At 39.9% G+C, this 27,228-nt stretch overlaps 1 protein-coding gene across 1 annotated transcript; it reads right to left on the minus strand.

The window, feature by feature from the left end:
• Nucleotides 1–639: 639 nt before the first annotated feature.
• Nucleotides 640–27,228, minus strand: SLC6A1 (solute carrier family 6 member 1). The gene is made up of 14 exons (XM_035106213.2): nucleotides 26,809–27,228; nucleotides 25,619–25,750; nucleotides 24,218–24,318; nucleotides 19,638–19,747; nucleotides 19,391–19,523; nucleotides 18,130–18,264; nucleotides 17,676–17,779; nucleotides 16,137–16,261; nucleotides 15,374–15,486; nucleotides 9,914–10,045; nucleotides 8,981–9,083; nucleotides 6,932–7,032; nucleotides 4,138–4,305; nucleotides 640–2,782 (listed from the first exon to the last, which is right to left on the minus strand). Exons 1-14 carry the CDS (start codon nucleotides 27,044–27,046, stop codon nucleotides 2,678–2,680), a joined length of 1,800 nt encoding a protein of 599 aa, XP_034962104.1. The 5' UTR covers nucleotides 27,047–27,228; the 3' UTR covers nucleotides 640–2,677.

The raw sequence follows: 27,228 nt of genomic DNA on the forward strand, positions 1-27,228 counted from the left end.
GCTGATCATAGAGGGATAAGAAGAGTGGTATAAGGATTGTGAATGGCAGGGATGGAGGTGGGAACTGACCCAGCCTTAGGTTTTAGATGCAATGGAGAAACTGTGATTTGACAAACCAGGAAGTTTCCTCTAAAGGAAACTTGGTAAGAGAAGGGATAAGGGGTAGGGGAGGTGCAACTGGTCATATATTTCTATGTCCAAACAACCATGGATTGTGGGAATGGGAAAAGATGCCTAAAACTGGGTGATAGAGATCTCTCAAATACTGAAAATTGTTTCATAAGTGTCATTCAAAATCTTCTGCTTAAAGAATTAAATTAAAGCCACTTCATAGAATGTATAATATAACTTTTATTCTTTTTTCTAAGCTCTTGGAAAGTTACATAACAACCGTGCTTTAGTTAGGACACCATTTATAGACATTTAAAATGCATCTTTATAAATATTTTACATTTGGTCCATAGAACATTGCAATTTTCTAAATTATACTGTACTCTCTTTTTTAAAACAGGCTCTATATATATTTTAGAATATGTATATATTACATATATATTTTTATATAGAGATAAATTTGCTTGGTGTTTAGAGAATAATTAATTATTGCAAAAAGCATATATGATCATATATTCTTTCTTTTTTAAGGGGAAATACTACAAAAAGATACAGCTATTCACAGCTTACACACAGTAGTTCTACGACACTATTTTTGTGCTATATATGATACGTTTGTACAGGATTCTGCTAAAGAGCAAATCTGTCAAACATCTGTCATAATTGTTTTACAATCAAACATTGAATACTGCATTTTTCTTAGAACAACATGGGACTTGGTTACATAAACAATAAAGAGAAAGTCTGAATTTTGTATCTTAAGTCTAATGAAATTCACAGTTATAATGTATATGAAGCAAGTGAAGTATGACATGTTTTCTTTTCTTCCCCCCCTAAACCCCGAAAATCTACAAGACATTTGGATTTATTTGTGAGTTCGTCTATAGATATTCAGCATGTATCATAGATATCTGAATATTTTACAGTTGATCTACTGTATGAAACGGTTTAGAACCTACTAAACAATACTCTTTTTATGAGTTTTTTTATTTGTTAAGTTGAAATATATGTATATATATATATTCTACAATAATGTGCTTGACATTCTGAGAATAATACCTTATTGCAAGAACATATGTTTGTCACCCTCAGACAAAAAACAACAAAAAAACCCAACATTCACAGTTAACATGTTGTTCACATAGTAGTTCTACATAAAGTGTGTGCTATCTAACATTGTACGTTGCACAAGGTTTAGCTGAAAAGCATGTTTCATTGCACAGTTCTGTCACAGTCATTTAGAATCAAACATCACATACCACTTTTCTTACGATTCTCACTTTCTGTCTCATAGCTGCCAAACAAGAGTTACCTTTATGGACTCTTGAGTCTTGCCATTTTCCACACAGGAAGAAATCCATTAGCTTTAGGTGCCTGTGTGGAGAATGCAAGCGAGAGCCTAGAATGGAGCTGTTTATGGCAAGACCGTTTCCTCACTTCTCCATCTTTCCCATGAAAAATACATACCTAAATAAAACCATAAAAATAAAATTCTTTCTTCAAAGTGCTTTATAATATGCTTGCTAGTCAAAAACCTCTATTGTTGATAAGACCTTCAACAGACCGACTAGAGCAGTGCTAATTTTAAAGCCCTAAATTATATTCTGCGGGGAGCATCTCGATGTAGAAGCTATTTGTTTGGTTCTCTATTTGTGGGAAAGTGCTATACCTGTCAATGACACAACTCAAAAGTGAAGCACAACCTGGATTAAATGAAAGATAACGTGTACAGCTTTAATGTGTACGGCAGCCTTTGGGAGGGACTCTTCACAGTTTGAAGTATGTAGTCATATTATCACTTGTGCGGCTGGCTTTTTGTTTTTTGTTTAAAAAAAACATCCCAATACTTTGAAAGATGCCGACATGGAAAATATTCTAAAAGATATATTGCTATAAAGTAATACATTAAATGTTGGCATCTCAATAGGTTGGGTTAGGGAGTGGTGCAATTTAGTCTGTACTGTATATCCCAAAATAGCTTGCTAATAGCATTTGTATATGAATGATTCAGTATACTGTAGTACATCAGAAGATTTTCATGAAAATTAGAAAAACCAACTCCAGAATAAAGTTGGTCAATATTTTTAAGGGCAGTGTTTTCAATGTAAATTTTCTTGGTAAAAAATACTTTGCTGGTGAATACAAAACAGCTTTCTGTTTTAACTGTTCTCAGAAATAACAGTCTTGGGATTCAAACAGTATGAAATATATTAATAAAAATCAGCTGCACAAAACTTCAAATTGTTGTGTTAAAAGGTAGATTAAAAATGGCCTACATGTCTTTATAAATTCCGAAAGATATCCAGCTCTTACTGAAAGAGAATAAAAATGTTAACAGTCTATGGATTGCCAGGAAACACAAAACATTGTCAACAACTAAGCCCACAAAATGGTTTGATCATATCCACATTGCTTCCCTTATAGTGGTGATGGTCTTTTGTGCCACTAGAGGTAGGTAATTTTATTCTCAGACATAAATTTGTGGTCATATTCAACCATGTTTCATTTGTGTATGGTGTTTTTTTTTTGCCCCCCTAAAGGAAGCTTTGTATTTCAATGACCCAGACTATATATATGCTTCTTTGTTTGCAGAGTTGCTCTGCTGGGCTTGTTCAGGTCCATTTTCAGGATGAGCAATGTCTTCACTTGGCTGAATCATTACCTGGATTCGCTACAGGAGAGAGAGAGAGAGAGAGAGAGAGAGAGAGAGAGAGAGAGAGAGAGAGAGAGAGAGAGAATCATTTCATTGTTCTTAATTTGAATGGCTTCCCTTACATTAAATTTATATTCCAGTGGTTCATGAAAGGTGGAAAAGGAAGGAAGGAAGGAGGCCACAGTTCCTGAACAACTTTCCAATGTATGGTATCAACAGTTTTTAGATCAGTAAATAGAAAACTAGCAGTGAATCCTACCTAATCAAAATGTTTGCCCTATTCTCAGTCTATGAACTGTGTAACAACTGAGATTTGCAGACAGCCTACTTTATTACTTCATTCTGGTCCATCGCCCAAGCACTGCCCTCTTGGGCCAATGATTGGCCAATTTGAATTCCAGTGGGTGGTGGGCTATCCCACCCTCCTTTGCAGCCAGCCGGGGAAATTCCCCAACAGGCCAGGCTATGATGGAGAGGCCCTTTTCGCCATGGAGCCGAGATCCTTCCACAATGGGCCGCCGCTGCCACCCAGAGACTAAGTGGCCATTCTCAGTTGATGCACTGCGTAACAGCTGAGATTCTATACAAAGATTTGAGTTGAGATGTTGGTGAAGCCTGCTGAGCTAGGGTCTTCACTGATATTAGTTCTAAGCAGCATAACCAGTGACCAGAGATTGTGGAAGTTGGTAGGGAACAGGACAAAGGGAAATGAAAGTGGGGCAGAGGAAACTGAGAAGGCTACTCATTCAGCTAGAACTCATCTTTACAGTCACAAAGTGGGAAAATCATTTAGTCATGTGTTTACTTGGAAAGGAGAAAGGAAGGCGAGAACCTGAGTAATGCTGTCACTTTTTTAATGGCAACTGGTGCATTATTCCTATGCTGCAATATACTAGAAGCTTAGCTGCCTATCTTTATTTCATTTAAATGTTTTATAGTCTACCCTTCAGCTAGCAAGTTCTCTAGGGGCTCGCTCTAATATTGATATACAGTGGTACCTCGGATTACAAACACAATTGGTTCCGCAAGTCTGTACTTAACCTGAAGCGTACTTAACCTGAAGCGAACTTTCCCATTGAAAGTAATGGAAAGTAGATTAATCCGTTCCAGACAGGTCCACGAAGTACTTAAACTGAAAATACTCAAACCGAGGTGTACTTAAACCAAGGTATGACTGTACAGTAGTTATAGAGATATGTGCCATTGCTACTGATTTACATTTGGACAAATCATAAGAAAAGACTGACCCAGGGATAATTTACTGTAGCAAAGAGGTATACTTTGATACTGTAAATGAAAATGCAACAGCAGCTTGTGCTTGCTGAATCTGGCATCTTGCCAAGTGTAGGGACAGTTCTAAAGAAATAATTTACCTGTTTCAAGGAGCCTTTTAATGTAAGGAACATGTATGCCATGTAGCCTGGAATCAGCACCATGGATGATAGAGCCATAAACCAGCCAACACCTTGGCCCCATGCCGGGAATACGTAATCGCCCAAAGTGAGAGGAGTCATTTGCACGGCACTGAAGATAAATACACCCTGGGGAAGTAAAAACATTTAAAAAGTCAGCTATGGTTTGTTGTAGTTGCTGCCCCTTTTTTGCAGGTAGTTCTTTGCTTGGATAGGAAAATTAAAGTAAAAAGTTACTTTCCTTTTAAAAATTCCAGACATCTTCTGTTTTACTTATCCAATTTCTGATGGTATTGTTATGGGGTTTGGGTGAGGGTGGGGAAGTAGATTGTATACAAAGACCTTTCTAACCCCTGAATCCAGCAAGTGTTGAAATATAAGCCATTGAGGTGATAGCTTGGCTGATGAGCCATTAAGGGAAACAAAGGGGCAAATGGGTGGGACCCCTCGCCCAGCTTTTGGCTAGTTTGAAAGGCCACAGCAGAGAGTTGAGTTATGCAAGCCAGAAGCTGGGAGAAAAAGAAGCGAGCTGGAGAGACGGTCAGAACATGTTTGTTGTCTATTTGAGCCCAAGGCTGCGGCTATGGGAGAAACAAGACCCTTTTGGGGTGTTAATGCTGTGAACCCCTCAATTGCAGGCTCAGGTTGTATATCTGTGTAAATAAACCATATCTCATAAAGACACCACAGTCTCGGCTGTGCCTCATTTCCAAAAGGAAAGATGAACCCTGAGTAAGTGCTTGAGACCCCTGGAATCTCACACTGCTCAGAGATAGGGATGGTATGCACCTGGAGAGAGCCACTATGGGTATTACTATGTAACACTATGGGTAATAGGTATTTCCAGACATTTAGTTACTTCCCCCTCATTGCATATAAGATTTATAGGAATTATACTGAATTTGTCTCTCATAGACAAAGGACTAATTTCTGCATACTTGGGAGAGTCTCTGGACTGCACAACTTTTGTACAAAACAATGCAATGCAAAGTTTCAGTATCCATCTCGCCCACCAGGAGCCACAATAGTTCAAAGGGTTGTGGAGGAAATTGGAGCAGGGGGTAGGGAGGAGACAGGGTTGCCTAAGCTCTTAGAGGTTTAAATAATATAAAAAGTGGGGTTCTTTGCAGTGGTGATCAAGGTGAGGGAGATGTCCACCATGAAGCTGAAAATCTCCTTTCTCTGCACTGTGTATGGAGTTTTCAGGTGGAAGGAAAGAACAACCTTCCCTTTCCCTTTCTCCAAAAGACATTCCCCCATTCGCTGGATGCACAGCCCTTTAGTGTTATATAGCAACAGAGGAAGGCTTCAGAAGAATGAGCGATGATGGTGCCCTTTTTCCTTTCTTTCCTCCAAAGTCCTTCTACCCTGCAAGCTAATTTACATTTGTATTTTTTTTAAAAAAATTATTCCTTGCTTAATTCTGTGGCAATGTGAGTGTTATGTGCAAATGCAATAGTTCCAAAATGCTGGTTCAGGACTGGATGTTTATGGAAGCCAGCCCATAGCTCATTGGTATCCTAGTATTGTGAGATGGGGATGTGAGCATTTCTCGTTAATTTATTCCTACACCACAGTGATTCCTCATAGGCCCCCAACTTGTTGCATGTTTCCAAGAGCCCTGCAAGATTTGGCTCATAAACTCTAACTGCATGTTAAACCATCTGACCTGTCTTGTAACTGAATTGGTGAATAGCCCTAAACAGTGTGAGATGCATTTTGATATGCAAAATGATATTTTGAACCATATATATTTATAAATTTTGAAGTCATACAGTTTCATAGCTTTTTCATTTTCTCATGTTGCTTCTCCTTTCAAACATTTTATTTTTCATGTACAGAATAAAACAAACATTTACACTGAGGTTTGAACCTGCTTTACATGGTTTTCTTTTTGCTTCTCAGTATCATAAAATGATTTGTGCATTCACCACTATGACCATTGCTCTAGCCCCTTGCCAGAAATAGCCCAAAGTTATTTTTGCTAGTGGAATCAGCTAAGAAAGACAAAAGTAGAAAGTTTTTGGAAAGAAGAAAATAGAAGATGGCAGCTTTTATATTAGATTATCATCACCTGTACACTAAAAATAAACACTGGATTCTCTAAAATAATGTGTCTCGGGGCTAGTCGGCGGTTGTTCTGTGCCTTCCATTAACTATTGGAAGATTAATAAAAAAAATCATTCAGTAGCACCTTAAAGACCAACTAAGTTTTTATTATGGTATGAGCTTTCGTGTGCATGCACACTTCTTCAGATACACTTGAAACAGAAGAGTCAGACCCTTAAAACACTAAAACACCACTAGTACTGAAGGAATTTTTTTTATTTTGCTTCGACTCAGACCAACACGGCTACCTACCTGTATTGGAAGATTAGAATTTTATTAAGTATACTTCAATTAAAATTATTTTAGTTACTATTTTTCCAGAAGGCATAGAAGTAGACCAAAGTATTTAGAGAACAGAAAAAACACAGCTTTCATTGTAGTCTTTTAAAAAGTTTGTGAATATTTTGCTTGAATTGTAAGTTCTATAAATTATTGAACATTATTAGATCAAAATAAAGCACGAATGTGTGCGTGACTGTGCATGATCAAATGGCCAAATGTAGTTGCAGTGTTTTAGAGCCTTGCTGGACATCCATTTCACCGTGTTGATGATTTGTGCTCATTTGAACTTTTTAAAAAAAATGTAAACTTGCATTAATTGCATTTAACATCTTTAACTTTATAAGGTAACATTTTTGTTTCTTACTGCCACAATGATTGGAGTAAAGAAAGACCAGCAGAGCTTCCACCAGATGCAGGGCCTATATCCAACCATCTCCTGGATATTGTCGTAAAATCTGTTTACACCTAAATAAACAAACAAACAAATTGTTAGTTGATTGAAACCAATAATGAATGGCTAGGAGAGAGAAAAGCTTTTAAATATATCAGAGAGTCTTGCCAGATAACCTACCAAACCCATTAACAATCCAGTGCTGGTGGTTCTACAGAACTGGTGGGTCCAAAAAGGCCTTGAAGCCAGGGACTAGCCTAGCTGCAGGGAAATAATCAGACCCGAGTGGGGAAGGTTTTAGCGCTGGAAAAATGGAGCCCACAGCCTACGGGGAAGGGAGGAAATGAACAACAATCCAAACAACAGCCAATACATCATTAGTTCTGGTTACAAGGGATGTCATGAGAAAGCTGTTTTCCCCATGATTCAACATTATGGGTTGAGTGCAGGGAAAATGTAACTTCCCAGGAACAGAACCATTAGCGATAGGCTCTGTTAACAGATTTGCATTCCTTATGCAGAAATAATGCACAGAGGAAGGAAAATGCCAATCCCCTAAGGGAAAAGCCGAGATTCTAGCACGTGAATTTGAAGCAATTTATGCTTAGATTTATATAATAAATAATCTACAGTAAGATGCTTTATCAAAGAAGAGAATAAACCAGAGAAGTCAACAAAAGAATCATTAAAATGTAAGAGATTTATTAAGGTCTTATAGGGTTGGTGCGGAAAAGCTCATTTGAAAGCATTAAGTTAGGGATCTGCAATACGTGTGTATAGGAACTCTGGATCTGAGGAGCATCCCACATAATCTCGACTAATTTATTGCCTCTTTGTAGCATAATCTGCAATTTATTATTATTATTTGGGTTGTATTTTGTGTGCACAGCTAAACTGCATCAATAGGATTTAAGTGTTTCATGTACTGGACTACAACCATGGTTCTAGTTCATCCTAAATATATACTAGGTATTATGTTGTTATTCATTCGTAATCTGAAAAATGTCTTTTTCTTCGGTAGTTTGATTGTATCTTCAATTCTGTTAACTTCCTGGATAGAAATTTATCCCCCCCCCTTTGCATAGGTGAAACATTTCTGATCCGCAAAATAATGGTAAAATGGGAATCTAACCTTCACTAAACGATTTGTGCATATGATTTCACTCTATTGGTCTTTTCCTAGTCCTTATACCCTTTCTAGGCATGGAAATTTCCTGCCTGCATTACATGGTGGAAACATTTTCTAAAGCAGGCATCCCCAAACTGTGGCCCTCCAGATGTTTTGGCCTACAACTCCCATGATCCCTAGCTAACAGGACCAGTGGTCGGGGAAGATGCGAATTGTAGTCCAAAACATCTGGAGGGCCGAAGTTTGGGGATGCCTGTTCTAAAGCCTTCTGCCAGCTAGCACATCTACGGAGATTGGAAATACCATGTGGAATGTGCTTACATTGATATTTTAAGCACCTATTGGATAGTGCCAGTAACATCACAAATGACAAGCCATCATTTTGTTGATACTTTAAAAGTTTTCAAGTATTTAATAATTTGTATTTATAAAGTGATACTGCTTTACATAAGGACTGCAGTGCTCATAAAAAGTTTAAAACAAAACAAATCAAGGAAAAGTTCTTCCATAGCACCGTTTATGAATGGTAATACTTTGACGAGTGCTAGAGTCCTTACAGTTCTTACTTACTTTTTACAAAAATGCTTAAATTCCAGTTGAAAACATTAACATGCTATCAAACAACCCCGATTTTCTCCCCTCTCCTAAGTGCAATATACATACAGTGAGATGGCACATCTCCCTCGCTTAAACAGTTCAGATGGCCTCAAATTACCTCTAGGTATGGCATTACTTTGTTAAGATAAATGTGGCAATTATAGAAAATAATTTCAGTTTTAAGTACACATAACATTTTAAATGATTACTTTGTTTCATCTGGGGACTGCTTTACAAAATTTTTACATTCTTTTGGCTTGTTTTCATAAATTTCAAAATACTATAGCATCACATACCATAGCACCAGGATATGGAGATACACTCAAAGAACACAAGAAACAAGAGACTCATTCCACTTGCAGAATAATAGTCGAAAAGCTTGAACACATACAGTCCACCCTGCAATATATAAAATGTGTTAAGTTCATCACACTTCTGAGATTTCCTTTCCTGTTTTGTTTAACCTTTATATTAGCTTTACTTTCCTATTTCAGTTCTGTTTTTATTACTCGGAAAGATTCTCAAGGTTTATAAGTTTTCATTGATCACTTACCCTGCATAATTGTGACCTTTGGACCTTACAACTGCAAATAATCAGTGATCTGCCCAACTATGTATCAGTATCAATAAACTTGGCATGTAATATTTTTATTTTGTAAGCTGCCCTGTGATCCACAGATTCAAAGCAGACACACAATTGGATAGGGAAGGAATAATAAATAGGTTGATGTCTTGCTCTTGTACAAAGAAAGATTCCATAAGTATACCATTTGTGTATTTGTTTTAAACGTTGCCATGGCTTTTGGCATTACTTACATTCCATACTATATAAAATATTGTTCCTAAATGCAGCAATGTCATTGGCTGGTGATAACCAAGCCTTTATGTGTGTTTTTTCTATCCAAGGGTATCTAAGAGTTACCAAAACAAGATGGAATCCTCAGTGGTTGTAAATCAATTTAATAGAACAAGCTGACGGTTTTAAGAGTAGCATTAAGCCTGACAACATGCCAGTAAATATAGGTATTATGCTCATAAGCATTATACTAATCTCAAATCCTTAGAGGATATTGACATTTGAAGGTTTAGGAAAAGCTGAAATCTCTCCTGTCTCTCCACCTTCTTAAATTAATAGGCAATCCACAGAGGACTCGTACTTCATAATTCTGTTTAGTAGAAAATGCAACCACAGAAAATTAGAGATAAGAAGTTCCCAATAAAGTATTTACCTGAGTAATATTGGACAGTCCTATCAGATAGGAAACGACACACACACAAGCAATAAAAATTTCTCTCCGACTGCGTAACAGTTTTGGAAATTCATCCACTAGAGCTGTTATGAATCCTTCAACGGTACAGAACTGAAAGTGGAATGAGAGGTTACACACAAACCAAACCAGCAACCTTAGATTGAGCTAAAGCAACATCCAGCTTTATAATATCTCTTCTCCAATTTCTCTTCTCCCAAACTGTTCTGCTGTGTTGCAGTCAAGATACATCTGCCCAGTTCTGATATACTTTGATCAGACTAATGTTGACTCATTTCATGAGTTGTGGTGCAGCTTCTGCAATCACGTTAAAGCACAGGTGGGTTATTTAGGGCAATATTTCTGAACCTATTAAAATATACCGGAAATTAAGAATAGGAAACTCATGCTTTTTTAAATCTGGCATAATGTGGAACAGGTTGTCTGGACTAATCATAATTAAGCTAACTTGTTCCTGCTGAGAATCTAGACCTCAGTTTAGAAAGATAATAGATAGTCAAACTGACTTAGATCCTTTTGTGCATTTTCCTGTACATGCTTAAAGTGATATATAAGTTTCTTCTTAGGGCCATAGTAAACTTTTTTTCAACATGCAAATATTACTTTTGCTGCCCTGCCAAAAGAACTACTAAGCACATGACATTCTTCCCTCAAGCTATGAGTGTGTACATGCCTGGTACACATTTTTGACAGCCACTGGGAAGAGTGTTGAGACACAATGGTAAATGTTTTAACATACTATAGGTTGACTAAGGATAATATGAGACAAGGAGCCATTTTTGGTGGTATCTGTGTTGCGACAGTAGAGTAGAAATATTTCATATTATACTACAGATAAAGAAGTTGAAGAAGTTAAAGAAAAATAAAATAAGGAAGCCCAAAAGCTCTTAGGCCTAGTTTTTTCTTTTTGGGGGGCGGGGGGGGACGGGGATATTAGGCTACTTTTTATATTTCAGTAGCCTAAAGCTAAACTTAGTTAAGGATATGTTTGACTCAATTAAATTAATAGCAGTTTCTTAAAAATGAATTACTAATTTTGCTGATTTTCTTTTATAAAAGAACTTTAGGCTTCATGAAAGAATGAACAGAATAAGGACTCTCCATTATTTCCACCCCATTATGAAATAGTTATTGCTGTTGCTAATGTACTGTGTATGTACTTTCACCAAAAGTTAAAGGTGCACTATGAAAAATAAGGTTTGTTGACAAGTATGTATATACATTCCACTGTGTTTCTTTACGTGTGTGCTTGTTTGGTGAGTTGGTGAGTAAAGGGGATTTACAGTTCCATATTTTATGTTCTCATTGCCCCAGTGATGCAGGTTAGCTCTAAGGCCACCCATTGAATTTCATGGCTGAACTGTCCTTTAAATGAAATTGAGCCTCCCCCATTCAAAATGCAACAGCTCTGGCTTCATTGGTTCAATGCTATTAAAGGTCTTAATTGTCAGCCTTGTATAAACAAAATGGCATTCTAAATCATTTTAATATTTACAAAAGTGTGGGAATCTTGTTTGCCGGGAGCTGTAGCAATAGGGCACAGGGGCTCCATTTTGTGACTTGCCCAGGCAGAAGTCAAGTAGCCTATCACTGGCGTTGGCACATGGACAACCTGACAACACGCTGGCATCCCCTCCAAAAGCTTATTTCAGAGTGAACTGGAGAAGTGGAAACACTTGGTCTTGGACCCAAAGATGGTAGCCGAGCTTCCACTAGTAAAGAAGCTGCCTCTGCTGATGTCAATAATAGCCTGGCTTGAGGGAACATCCATTTAATGGGCCCAGTACCTGAACTACTAATAGGGAGGAGTAAGGACTCTGTAGACCAATGGAACTGATGCTGATGCTGTGGTGAGTACCTTCCCTTCTTGCATAGGACATTGGGGGAGAGACCCCAGGGCACTCAAGGGATGTAGCCAAACCAGGAATGTGTCCTCTGAGGAAACAGTAAATGGGGGACATGGGGGTCAAACCTTCACAATGTTTGGCAAGAGTAGTAGTCAGAGTGAGGAAATTTATGCTACTATAAAGGCATCATCTCATGAGACAGGATAATAATTGGCTGTCCAGTTTAAGAAAATAGGCACATTTTTGTGGGGGCTAAATTATATTGAAAGTGAGTTGTACACACACACACACACACCCTCACCAATTCGCAAAAGTTAGAATTAAACATTATAGGAAAATGTTTTGCGAGGCATTTTTAATTCATAGTTTAGCATGCTTCTGCCAAATCTCCTTTTACACAAGGAGTGGAGAACCTTCAGTCCTGCTCTCAGTGACTGAGAAAAAGATCAGCAAAGGCGGCTGCTTTCATGAACAAAAGGCACTTATAGGGACCAAGACAATGGGGAGGCCCACTTTATGGGATTCCATATTCTAAGCCACAATGCAGAGACATATTTCAAAGAAAATTTTAATTTACGAATATTTGCATTGCAGCCCTGTCATCGCTTAGAACACAAGAATAGAAAGCAGCTTCTTCATATGTCTTCTTAGAGCACAAAGGAACTACCGGTATGTGGCCTGTCCTTTGCCCTCTTCCTGCACTAAAATAAACACCCAGTGTGATTAATAGACTTAGGTGCAGCTAAATAGGTTTGCTTTTCCTGCTTTTAACAGGTTTGACTCTGCTGTGGATATGTTTTCCCTCAAATAACATTCAAAAATAAAAATTAAGTTCTAGACTATGATGTGTGCATATTCATTGGTACAACTATTGGCATCAGGGGATTTGACACTCCCACACCTTATCATTTTGACCTTGTCAGTGAAATGAAGCTCCCTAGAATCAAATAGGCTGGTCCTTGTTAATATTGCTGCCTTCAGAAGAGAACTCTGTGCTCATGAATTACAGTTTTCTTTTCTGTCTGGTAACTTTGTGCACTTGGTGCAATTCAGAGTCTGCCCTCCTCCATGGAAACCATACAGTTCCCTTAAATAGGTTCTATTCTGCTTAGCAAAGAAATGGGAGTGCCTGATCACCTCATCTGTCTCCTGAGAAATCTCTATGTGGGACAAGAAGCTACAGTTAGAACTGGATATGGAACAACTGATTGGTTCAAAATTGGGAAAGGAGTACGACAAGGTTGTATATTGTCTCCCTGCTTATTTAACTTATATGCAGATTTCATCTTGCGAAAGGCTGGACTAGATGAATCCCAAGCCGGAATTAAGATTGCCGGAAGAAATATCAACAACCTCAGATATGCAGATGACACAACCTTGATGGCAGAAAGCGAGGAGGAATTAAAGAACCTTTTAATGAGGGTGAAAGAGGAGAGCGCAAAATATGGTCTGAAGTTCAACATCAAAAAAACCAAGATCATGGCCACTGGTCCCATCACCTCCTGGCAAATAGAAGGGGAAGAAATGGAGGCAGTGAAAGATTTTACTTTCTTGGGCTCCTTGATCACTGCAGATGGTGACAGCAGTCACGAAATTAAAAGACGCCTGCTTCTTGGGAGAAAAGCAATGACAAACCTAGACAGCATCTTAAAAAGCAGAGACATCACCTTGCCGACAAAGGTCCGTATAGTTAAAGCTATGGTTTTCCCAGTAGTGATGTATGGAAGTGAGAGCTGGACCATAAAGAAGGCTGATCGCCGAAAAATTGATGCTTTTGAATTATGGTGCTGGAGGAGACTCTTGAGAGTCCCATGGACTGCAAGAAGATCAAACCTATCCATTCTTAAGGAAATCAGCCCTGAGTGCTCCCAGGAAGGACAGATCGTGAAGCTGAGGCTCCAATACTTTGGCCACCTCATGAGAAGAGAAGAATCCTTGGAAAAGACCCTGATGTTGGGAAAGATTGAGGGCACTAGGAGAAGGGGACGACAGAGGACAAGATGGTTGGACAGTGTTCTCGAAGCTACGAACATGAGTTTGACCAAACTACGGGAGGCAGTGCAAGACAGGAGTGCCTGGCGTGCTATGGTCCATGGGGTCACGAAGAGTCGGACACGACTAAACGACTAAACAAAAACATTCTGCCTAGCTGTTAATACTATTCTAATGTACTGGCTATCAATTCTTATCTAGTTCATTAAAGATAGGCATTCATCATTCCAATACCAGCTGAAACTGCATCATATCCTATTTATAACTAAAACAGATCTTTGTGCAATTTGTTGCCATGTATATGGCATTATCAGTCATTTCCCCATGGCCTCTTGGGTTTGTTCTGTGCAATTCAAGTAGAAGCTCAGCTCCTACTGATTATCCAAATATGTTCAGAATTACATATCTGTTTATTGATGTCTTCAGGATAGGTGTTGGGCCACATTTTGAATGAAATGCATTATGTTAGTTTATTGTCTCAAGTCACATCTTTTCCATTTGACTGAGATTTATCAAGGCACTTCTCCATGTGCCCCTGCCATCAGAGGCATAGCTGCCAAGTCTCCCGTATTCCCCAGGAAACCGCTGTTTTTCCAGCCGTTCCCAGCTGGAAAATTTTTTTCCCCCGGTTTACTTACCGGCCAGGGGAGGCTCCTTCTGCGCATGTCTGGAGTCTCTGGACATGCACAGAAGCGATTTCTGGCACGGTGGCCATTTTGGAACTGGGCGGACGATGCTGCTCTGCCCAGTTCCAAAATGACCACAGTGTGACTTCCGGCACGGCGGCCATTTTGGAATTGGGCAGAGCAGCATCAAAAGTCGCTTCTGAGCATGCTCCGCCCAGTTCCAAAATGGTGGCAGCGCTACTTCCGGTCTGCCGATCCCTTATTTTTCCGGTAGGAACCTGGCAGGTATGATCAGAAGTGACATGGGTGGTGACAAGAGAGACATTGGGTGTGGTGTCCCATCTCTGGTACACCTTCTCCAAAGAAACTTATCTGATGTAATGCTTTAGAAACCAGGCAAACTTTTTTTTTAAAAAAAAATTCTAGGTATATTATTTAACAGTTTGCTTATTTAAATACTTGTTAAAGTTCTGCAATCTGCTGTTTTATTAGTTGGGTTCTTTTGTATTGTTTTATTGTCTATAAACTACCCTGGAATCACTGGACAAAAGGTGGCATACAAATTTAAATAGTCACCCATTATAGAAACTGTTCACTAGTGTAATGGCCCAGTTCAGCCATAGGCCTCATTCTGAAATAATGAGCCTTCGACCTGTGTGCTCTCCTCCCTTTTCTCCTCCGCATCTACTACCAAGATATCAGAAGTCTTTACTTCCTTTTTAAACTACTTGTTCAGTATTATCCCTGAAACTCAAGAAATGGGCTGGTCTTAATAACTTTTTCTTTTTCTTTTTTGAGAAACAAGCCAGCTTCGAACCGTGGTTCGTGAAGTTGGCTGGTATCAGTGAAAATTGATACAGAGATACAGCTAGCATTGATAGAAACATATAATGAACTGTTGGACATTTGTCTTCAGTAATAGCATTTTTAAAAACAACAACAACACTTTGTTTTACCTGACTGTCAATTCCAAGCATGAGCAACATGGAGAAGAACAGTATTGCCCACAAAGGTGAGACAGGAAGTTGTGTTACTGCTTCTGGATAGGCTAAAAATGCAAGCCCAGGACCTGGTAATGGGGGAAATATATTTATTGTCACTTACCATTAATGCAATATCTAGCAGCTCAATTTATTAATTATAAACTAATTTAGTCATTTTACTATTAATATCTCATTTCATATTACTGTATAATAACAAAGCTGAAAAAGTGAGACAGATACAAAATGGAGCTTAGAAGGTGTAGGTTTAAATATGCACATGAATATATTTCTCTCTATATATACAGATATAGAAACAATTATATTTTTGTGGAAAACAATTACGATATATTTTTCTTTATACACAATAGCTTTTGCACTCTTAAAGCATTATGAAGTTATCTTGTATAAACATATGAAGCTGCTATGTTGTATTTCCGACAAGTAGCTTTGGTGGCAGTTACTTGTTTTTGGATGTCAACATTGATTCTTGAACCCTTGGTGTGAAGTGTGTTGGTCACTAGGCTTGCAGACAGTTCTCAGATTACTTTGGGGGTAATGGCTACCAGTGCCTCGTTTATGCAAGTGAATGCCGCTCTATTTTCCTAGACAACCATTAGGACTAATCAACTTTTGGGGGTGTTCTCTCAAGTGCAGATTCCCCAATTATAGTGTAACTTGTCTTCCCTGCCATCTTCTGAAACAATAAGACACTGCAAACTGTTCAAATGTTGCACACCTGATTTTGCAACTTCTTCAATAGGACGTTTGGTGACATGAGCCATGAATCCAACAATGGAGAAGATAACAAAACCAGCAAACATGCTTGTGCAAGAATTTATGCAGCACACTATGATGGAATCCCTGAAAAAGAGAGACAGAGAGAGAAGAGGGTAGTAATACTGTCCAAAGTCAGGATTTCAAGCAACATTCCTGTTGACAGGGCAAATTTAAGATTTATGATTCTGGATTATAACTCTGTATGTGTAGGATTAACTTTTTAAATACAAAAATTATCAGTGTACTCTAGCTAATTTTCTTCATTTGACAGAGAAGCCTTTCGTTGGGTCTGTCTCTTATTAAGGACTGTGTCTGTTTTGCAGGGGAAAGTACTAATTCACATTACACTGATTGATATGGGGTGGCTGAATGAATTTTGCTCAGGAATATTGGGACATGTAAAGGTAGCCTTACTGCCCTAGACATCCCAGTTCCCAAGAGCCTGCAAAGAGGGGAAGTTTGATATTCTGACCAGCGCCGTCTTAAGCGCTCCCGGCGCCATGGTGTGCCGGATCCTCCGGCGCCCACCGGATCCCTTCAGCGCCCTCCCGCCCCGTTCCGGCGCCCTCCCACCCCGTTTCCCAGCGCGGTGGGCAGGTGGGCGCCGCGCGCAGCGTGGGTACAACAGGCGCTGCTGCGCGGCAGGTGGGCGGGCAGGCGCAGCTGCGCGGCAGGTGGGCGGGCAGGCGCAGCTGCGTGGCGGACTGGTCGGCCAGCGGGTGGGCGCAGCTCGCGCCGCCCTCCTGGTGGGCCGGCGCCATGGTGCCCTGCGCCACCCAGCCTGCACATAGGGCCGGGCCTGATTCTGACATTAACGTAGGGCTACCTAACAAAAGTGCTCCTGTTCAGAGTTTGAGCAATTCTTTTAGGGCAGTTCAGGACTCACAGAAAGAAGGGAAGATGTCAGGGGGGGGGGAGGAAAAGAGATACTTTAATTCTATCTTATTCACCTGAAATCTCTCCCTGCTATGCTATATAATGCTAAACGTTGCCAGATCCATCTGAATTGCTTTATTGCTACATAGTTTAGTCATCCTCTCATATAAATGCTGAGAGTTGGAAGCAGATCAATTTAGGGTCTCAATAAGATATTTCTTCATATTCCTCCCTAACCCCAAATGAAGCATAGGCCTTGGTGGAAGCCATTGAATGTAGGTCCTTGCTGAAAACCTTTTCTTTTAATGTAGAAACCACGACTAATACTTTTGAGTGGCTCCATTTTGCTGCCAAAACAGATAGGGACCAAAACATCCAAATGAAGTATAAGAAGGAATGCTGTTGCCCACTTTGCATCTCATGAGGCTCTCTCATTGAACAAAACAGCTGCTCCTCCAGTATGGGAGGAATCTAGAAACACCATGTGCTCTGTGTGCAGTAGGAGAGAGTCATTCCCTTATAGCTTCTGGGGAATTATGTTTGTGCCCTGTGAATTGTATCAAATACTCCCTATTTGCAGTATCTTGGAATCTAGGCTACTAAAGAATGGTAACTGCTTTACCTGTAAACATTGTTGTTGAAAGGGTTGTAACTTCCAAGAGCTATCAATGAGCCAAGACCCAGACCATAGGAGAAAAAGATCTGTGTGGCAGCATCCAGCCATACCTAGTCATAAAGGACAAAGACAGGTCCACATGGCTATGACTGGTAGTTTATATATAGTTACAAGCAGGTGATAATAAACAATGAATGTGTAATGACACTATGAGCAATACTACTACAAATGGCCCAGAAATCAGTACAATCAGTGCTAGTGCAACAGGACTTCTTCCATGCCTCTCCCAGATCTGCTCTGGTGGGACAGGAGAAACCTCAGAGCACCACACGAGGGGGAGCAGAGGGGGTTTCATTTCATCTGGCACACAGAAACACTTGCTTCAACAGAATGATCAGAAGAGTGCAACACTTGAACTCCTCCCCATAGGATTATTAGGTTACCAGGCCTGAAGGTTTACCTCAGAGTCGGAGAGCTTCTCAAACTTAGGAGTTACATAGAATAAAATGCCTTCTCTTGCTCCAGGTAATGTTACTCCACGGAAGAACAAGATAATCAACATGACGTATGGATACGTGGCAGAGAAGTACACTACCTGAAACAAAGAATGGGGTGCATACCGTTAGGAGCAATGAGTTTAACACTGAGGTTTAAGAAATACAGGGGAAATAAATGTGGCGATGCTGTACACATCTGAATCTAAGACTAGGGGTGGGAGGTTCAGGCCTAGGGACCAAGTGCTGTCCTCCAGACTTTCAAACTGGGCCCTCATAACTCTTCCTAGGCCACACACCCATCCCAGACACTTGTCTTGTAAGCCCCGCTTTGCACCCTCCTTGAGTGTTTTGCCTGGCTGCAGTATGTACTGCTTGCCTGGATGGAGGACAGAGGAGGTGCCTTTGACTGGACTTTACTTTTGCGTATTAGGGCTACAGAATCCCCTCCTTGCTAGACATGCCCATGCTTGGTTCTCTTGTATGGCTTGCTGCCCTCCACCTTTTATAGTTAAGTCTGCTCTTACTCACTTTTCCCACCACAGCAGTACCTATTTATCTACTTGCACTGGTGTGCTTTCAAACTGCTAGGTTGGAGGGAAGGTAAACAGTGTTTCCATGTGCTCTGGCTTATGTCACGGTGTTCCATTGCGCCAGAAGCGGTTTAGTCATGCTGGCCACATGACCCGGAAAGCTGTCTGTGGACAAACGCCTGCTCCCTCGGCCTAAAGTGAGATGAGCGCCGCAACCCCATAGTCACCTTTGACAGGACTTAACTGTCCAGGGCTCCTTTACTTTTGCGTATTACTTTAAAAAACTTAAAAGTTCAATTTGCACAGTAATTAAATATATATATATATACTTGAAATATAATTCACAGCAGAAAACAAATAATCTTTTCTTTTTAAAAAAAATAATTTTTACTAATTTTTCCAAATCTTATGGCACCTTAAAAGCGTGCATATTTTATCCAAGTTTATGAAAGTTTGTGCCATAATAAAATTTGTTAATATTTATGGTGTTGGAAGAGTCTTTATGTTTTTTGCTGCAACAGACTAGCACCACTATCCCTCTAGTAATTTACAGGGGTATCCAAAGAGTTTAAAAAAGGGCATTAATATTTATATCTCATGGAAGGATATATCAGCAAGACTAGTCTATTTCAAAGCTTTAGAATTCTATGCTGACTCTGATTACAATGCACAGGCTTTTAGAACATATTCTTACCTTTCCTGTCCAGCCTACCCCCTTCCAGATGCAGAAATACACTAAAACCCAGGCAATTGCTAGAGTAATTGCTAATGGCCAACGGATCTGGCCTGGTTTTTCCAATCCATCTGTCATTTGGTGCATGTTACGTCTAAAATCAAAGAGGAAATGTATAAATTTCTTGAACTTAGCTGACCTTATACATCTAGTAAGAAATTAACTGAACATATTCATTGGGATGAGGAAAAGATTTTTCTCAACTTACTCCCAGAATTCCAAAACAGCACTTGTCATGTTGGTGGTATTTGCTATACTATAATTTGAGAAACAGTGGTCTGTGTTCCAAGGGTTGTTACAGTGTCTCCATGGAAGATTCTAATTAAAAAGAATGGGGAGAGAAGAATAAAAACATCAATGTTTTTAAAGTTATCTTAAGAGCTAGCAGCTAGTATATCGTGCTTGCTTAGAAATGAAAGCCAATGTTAAAACTAAGCTGTTTTCAATTTTTGAGGACATTAAGCTTCCGCAGGATTCATGCCTGTCAAGAATTATATTCTGTTTTAACTTTTGTCTCTTAAATGTTCTTGACTTTCATTATTATATATGCATGCTTCTGAAGACACACAGTACATTATTGGACATGAAGAGTGGCACGGATCTAATCTTTTCCCAGAATTTCTGATTTACTCTTCACAATTAGGGTGAACTAAACATGCTTTCTTTTTCTTTTAAAAAACTGAAACAAAAAATTAACTTGAGTTGAGTGTTTCTTTTCCTACTAGCATTTTCTCTCAGACCCATTTCATATGTTACTCTGGTGAAGGCTGCCGAAAAGACTTTGGGCCTTGCTCTACCACTTTATGTGTCCATTAGGAATGTGTTGGTTGTGAATTCCTAGGCAAGCACATCCTGAAACAACTAGATTGCAGGTCTCTGTAGGAATTCTGCATCACAACAAATTTGTGTGATGTGGCCCGAGTCCTGACTTTAACACACTTTATAATAGCAGGTGCTAGCCTGCTAGCCACCTGGAACCACTAGAAAGCACAACTCACACCTCTTGCATTGAAGATGGGGGTCAGAAAAGCCCCTAGGGCTGACAGGATGTGATTATGTGTCATCCATTTCAGGGACTTCATATATAAAAAAATGTATGGCTGCCCCTATGAACCCATGGAGGAAGCCATCAATCATGTGCTGTCAATCCCAGGGACAATTCTGGCCAAATTTTCAATGGGTATGGCAGCAGCTGTGCTTTCTAGCTGCTGCAGACAGCTAGTATCTGTTTAAAAAAGAAAGAGGGAGAAAATGTTTAAAAACCAGCACTTGAGGCACTTTTTATTGTAAAAAATATTAAATCTGTGCAGGGGGAAATGCACACAGATACTGGATAGAATACATGTATTGGTGAACGCATGCAAAAGACAAATTAACCAGAACAAGACCGACACATCCATTCCTGCTGCCCATGCAGCTGGGGTATGGCTGTACTGGACCCATGCAGCTGTTTTAAAACAGGGGTTGTGTGAAATATAAATGGAACCCCAGCCAGCCATCTGGTTGCTGCATTTTTGGACCAATTGAAGTTTCCAAGTCGCATATAGAGTTCCTTGTAATAATCCAGTTTGAAAATTACCAGAACCTGGAATACCATAGCCAAATCATCTCTGTCCAGCCAGAGCTGGAAAAAGGCACTCCTAGTCGCGTAGGCCAGTTGAGCCTCCATTGACGAGCAGAATCCAGAAGCCTTAAACTGTGGACCTGCTCCTTCCATGGAAGTGCAACCCATCTAGCTCCTGGATGTGAGAACTCAGGATGCATAACAGCTCTGTATTTTCTGAATTCAGCTTCAATTTATTGGCTCACATCTAGCCCATCACTATCTCCAAGCACAGGTTTAACATATCAACTGTCTCCCCTGTTTCAGTTGGAACAGAGAGATGCTGGGTGCTGGGTGTCATCTACACATTAAGGACACTTCACTCCAAATCTCCTCATGACAACTCCCAGAGACTTCATGTAGACATTAAATAACATGGAAGACAAGGTGGGACCCTGTGGGAAACCACAGAAAACTTCCATGACACCAAATTGCAGCCTCTCATAATGACTTTCTGGAAATGGCCCTGGAGTTAGGAGTGGAACCACTGAAGTACAGTGCCCCCAACCTCCCTGAGAGGCTCCAGAGTGATACTGTGGCCAACAGTATCAAAAGCTGCTAAAAGATTGAGAATTAGCAGGGTCACACACCCTCTATCTTTCTCTCCAAAAATGTAATCAACTAGGGCAACCGAGGCAGTTATAGTGCCATGGTCAGGCCCGAGGCCAGATTGGAATGGATCCAAGGAATCGGTTTCCTCCTAGCATGCCTGAAGTTAGACCACCACTACCTTCTCAAGCATATCAAGGGTATGGTCCCTGGGTGCAGGGAGGTCTTTTTAAGGAGGGAAACCTCAAATACCTCCTTTCAGTGAAGTATTAATCTCTCCCTAAGCCCACCTAATTAACCTTCTATGGCTCGCTCTAAGAAGATAAGATGTGCAAGAGTCAAGGGGGCAGGTGGTCGGCTGCACTTCTTCAAGAAGTTTGTCCAGATTAAGAAAAAACAAAACAAAACAAAAACAAAAAAACGCAAACACCATTCACCACTTGAAAAAACTCTGCTGGGTGGCTACTTGCAGATGTGATGGTAGTGGAGAAGTAAGCTTTCTTTGCCACCATCATTCAGTAGGCAGGGTGGTGTGGTTGGTTACAGGAGAACATGCCCTAGAGTTTTAAAATAGTTGTATTCCACCTCAAGGTTGGAGACAGTAAAGAAATAGTTAAAAATAAATATATGGACCTGTGGAATAGAGGAAGGCCATTGGTATATGAACTTCTGGCTGCCTCTGAAAATTAAAGTTATATATTATGACAGTATGTTGCCAATATGTGTTTTATGGACCAAAACATTATAATACCTGTTGGAATAATAGAATCTCAAAATGCTATGGGTGGAACTTTCAGTGGTCAAGGAACCAGTATGACTTCTTAGTAACGCTATTAGGTCCTAATCTATGTCCATACACAACTGTTGTTCTCCAGTTTCAAGTTCATCCAATTTAAATCATTTCCCCCCTTATCACCAGGGCTTAATTGTAGCTGGAACTTGCCGGAACTCAGTTCCGCCACCTCTCAGGTTGGTGCCATTGCTATTCTAAACGAGGGAGGTGTTCATGGTGAGTCCTGGCACCTCTTTTTCTAGAAAAAACAGAACTGCCTATCACCCTATTTCTTTCTGAAAATATACATATTTTTAAGAAGCTGTCATTTAGCCAGAATTATACAAAGTATATTTTAATAACTACTTAGACTACAATCAGAAACAAATATATTAAACAGCTTAAGCTGGTTCCAGTCATTGCAGCATGATTCATAGAAAGAAGTGGATGTGGCAATAATGGTAAGAAATAAATCCTTTTAAAGGTGAGTTTCTGAAGTAACTTAGGAGCTATCAATCATTCAATTTATTGTATATAACCAAAGGCCTTCACAATGAACAACAGATGGCAAAAGTGAAGCATACTGTACTTCTAAAATCACACAACATAACCTATAAAAGTCTACAGTGTGAAAGTCTACACCATAAAAATTTACAGCATTACAATGCATTAACATAACTGGAGTGAAACGTCTTAGCTGCCAGAGCAAATTTGGCTAGAATGGTTAAAGGAATGTTGTCTGAAAGACAACTCACATTGGCTTGTATTCATGGACCATATAATTCTCAGGGAAGGTTTTCTTTTTATGTTGTATCTGTACTTGTTTCTTGTCATGCTGACAAATTAGTGTGTATACATGCCTTTCCATTCTCTCCCTGTTGCTGCTGTAAGACTGGGATGGGGGAAGAAGGCAAGCTGGTTACCCTTGCAGGTGACAAGGGACCAATGATGTAGGCAGGTGAGTTACCAAGGCACAACACAGAAGCCAGCAGAACAAACCCTTTCTCAGCTCTCTTCTTGCTGTACACAAAACTTGTCATCCCCCCCATCTTCCTCCACTAGCTCTACTCAAACTTTTGTCAATACCATCATTTGCCCTCTCAATATTTTATTTCTCCATCCCTGCTTTACTCTCCCTCTTCCATTTCTCAAAGGAGTCCTCAAATATTGTGTTACTCCTGGTACCATGTGCTGTCTTCTACATGAAATTCCAGATTCAATGTAGTAACTGTAATTTAGAAGAGATATTTAATAGCAAGCTAACACCTATATTTGTATAACATTCTTCAGTGGACCTTCTATAATGGAACAAGCTGACAGGCTTGCTGTTAAGAGTCTATTCATCTTAAATATACATATAACTGCAAATGTAGGAGGGCTGCAGAATAGAAGAGAAGAAGAGGCATGGAAATGCAGTGCAAGGGGAGTTGAAGAAAGGAGGGAGGAGGGAAAAAATTGAAGATGAAAATGGGGGAGTGCAAAAGCGGCTTAAAAAAGAGTGTAGGAGGCATGGGAATGGGGGTTAAAGGGGCTTCAGAATGGGAGGGATGGTGGCTTCATAACTGGTCTGAAAGCGAAAAGGATTGTTAGTAGCAACAATGTGTTAGAGGATGATGATGTGGGAGGTTTACCTGTGTGCAACCGAAAGGAGAAGCTGAAATGATTTGTTCATTAGGTAGATAATTCAGCAAGTAAAGTAATTTGTGAAGTAGTTCGTGGGGGATTGATGAGAGGAGTGAGCAGGGGGGCAAAACTCCCCTATGTAAATAAATAAAATGATATATTATTATTAATATTATTATATCAGCTAATCAAGCTAGGCTGTAATGAGGGTTTTTTAAACATGAGAAGAAAGATCACTTACTGTGGTGAAAGAGTTGTATAAGTAATATATGGCCCAGGAAATAATAACAATGTAGTAAATATTAAGCCAGAAGGACAGGACAGCAGCAGCTAATCCCACACCTATAGGGGAAAAAGCATATCAGAGCATATCAGGACTCATATTCTTAGCAGGTGAGTTTCAGAATATAACAATAATAAGTACATTTGGACTCATTTTGGAGGGATTTAAACCTAAATAAGACAAAATTGCTATGTGTTTTTGCGCACTTATACTAAGATGAAAACAGTTCTGAGAAAGTAGTGGTCACGTGAACTGCAGTTTGAGGTACCAGTCTTCTTAATGAGGGTTGAAGAGCAGCACATAAAACTACACTTTCAGTTTATGCTTCTACAAAGTCTGATAACATTTTGCTATGGGCAGGGAGCAACCATGGGAAGGAGGAAGACATATCACAAGAAGTGTGGCTATGTGCACTACAAGTAAGCAAATTAGGGTTGTTGGGCAAAGGAGAGAGAGTTCATCTTTAGAAAGCAGTGTTCTGTTGCCAAATGAAATAAGGGTTCTGAATGTTTAGCCAGCCTACAGCTGGAAAACAATATACTGAGAAATCGAGACTGAGGATAATACATTGTAACACTGGCCATAGTCAAGAGATGCGTATGGAAAGAAAAATAGGATAAAGGGTGGAGATGCTTGGGATTAAATTCCAGGACTACCTGGTGTGGCATTTGCCCATTCCTGAGGAAATAAGACTGTGCAGGAGGGGGGAAAGGGTTAACAAGCTGACCAATAGGAAGCCGGAGCGGAGCTTATGGGCTTTAAGACACAGCCCAAGGAAACAGTTTGGCAGTTTAGAGTTGGCAGTTGGGAGTGGGAGTTGGTGGTTGTGAGGGTTGGTGTGTGGAAGTTGGTGAGGGTGAGGTAGAGGAGTTAGAGTGAGATAAAGACAGGGTTGAGATTGAGAGGATAACGTGTAACAGTATATCTAATATCAAAAGCTTGTTGCTATTTGAAATAAACTCTTGATTATTTGTTTAACTTAAAACCTGACTGAGACTCAGTGATTTACCAGGGGATCCTGGTTGGTGGCAGCGGAGCAGTGGTGGCACAGGGCCAATAGTCTGTGAAACGACCGGGGGTGCTGTGTGAACACCACACCTGGTTATTCTGTCTATCTTTCTCATATAGACAAAGTTTACACTGACTTGTTGTAAAAGTGCAATTTCAGAGTTATGTAAACATCATTTTATTATTTCTTTTGCAATAAATATTCATTGGTTTGGAGCATCATTTAATATACTTAAATAACTTTGAATTCTTAGTCTAGAAAAAGTGGGTGAGTATTAAATTGATCAAAGAATGACCTGAATGTTAACACCTACTATGGTATTTATAGCAATGTATTTAACTCAACTGTACCTTTGAACATTGGAGCAAGCTTCCAAACTCCAAGACCTCCTATGGATGTGTATTGCCCAAGTGAACATTCCAAAAGAAACAGGGGAACTCCAGCAAAAATCAAAGTAAGGAAATACGGAATCAGGAATGCTCCTGAAAGGAAAGAAAAAATGAGCAATTATACTGAAAACCAACAAATGTATCATTAAGCAAGAATTCAACATTCATTTTTCCTTTAAATGCAGCAGAAGGCAAATGTACACTATTTGCCTCCTTCTACCCAGTTATAGAGAACTGTCTCCAAGGAGAATTGCTAGAGCCTAAGCTTCTTTACATCTATAAGACAGGCTAAAGTTAAGCACTTTTCAATACCACTGATTTCTAGGTGAGACACTGTTATGATCAGGTCTCTTAGCTCTAACAATTGTGAACTAGTTGCTCTAGGTCTCCTCTGATACTATTGCCCTAATCGTATGCATGGTTAGGGATGCGCTTTGCTGTTTTGCAGTGTGAGCTTGAGTCACATGTTACAAAGAATGCTTGCACGTGAGTTTCTGCCTCATTGTTTCTGATAGGAGCAGACAGTCTTTACCAGCAGTTAATACCACCAGGAGGGTCTTGCTTTGTGTCACAGCAAAGAATGAGCTACTCTTGCTACTGAGCACCCTGACCTAACCTTGACCTGGCTGCAGAACCTAGCCTTTTGGTGCCATACTTAGTCGGAAGAGATGGCTTTCCTGTTAAAGGCAAAAGCAGGTGTTTTCATAGTAAAGAAGGCATATCCTTTTGCTAAAACCTAGCTGCTGTGGCCGCTGCCAAGTATAACAGTATATCATGGTGACACTCTGAATGGGGCAAGGCAAACGATAAGCAGAGTGGTCCCAGTCAGCCTCTTTGCTCTCCTCCAAATGGATAATGAGGAAAGTGTTCTTCTGCCTTCCAAAACAACCATATGGGAACTCAAAATACGTATATTTTCATCCTTCACTGAAGTGATCTCTGATCGTGGCCAAGGAATGCAGTGTGCAAGTAGTAAAATCTGTTTAGCATGCCCTTCCAAAAAGCATTATCATGCAGTTTGAAGACCTGTATTAAGAATTTCAGCCTGTTCTCCCTTCTCTTCTCTGCTGCTGGTCTTGTAAGATTAACGGGAAGTAGTGGATTCTGATCAAAAATATTTAGCACTTAATTACATAAACTGAAATAAGTACCTCCTCCATTTTTCCCACAAAGGTATGGAAACCGCCAAACATTTCCTAAGCCAATCGCATAGCCAACACAGGACATAAGAAAGTCAAATCTCCCCTTCCAGGTGTCTCTGTCTGGAAGATCTCCTTTTTTCTTCTGCACCTTGACCACCAGTGTCTTAGGCTTGTCATTGGTGATTGAGGCATCACTGAGTTCTGTGGAGATTTGTCCATCAGCTACTTTTGTTCCATTTGTTGCCATGTCTCTAGGTTTAGATGGAGAGGCTCTCGCAGCTGGACGAGAAATGTCAGCACCAGTCCACGTGGACAGCAGCTTTGCGGCTGTTGACTTCCCAATCAAAGCTTGATGGGGTTGCTAAAATAACAATGGAGGTGATGCTTGAGTGTGTTAAAATCCAAACAGGTATCTTGTAATAGGTGTCC

This window comes from Zootoca vivipara, chromosome 2 (assembly GCF_963506605.1).
Source record: "Zootoca vivipara chromosome 2, rZooViv1.1, whole genome shotgun sequence".
Classification (NCBI taxonomy): Eukaryota; Metazoa; Chordata; class Lepidosauria; order Squamata; family Lacertidae; genus Zootoca; species Zootoca vivipara.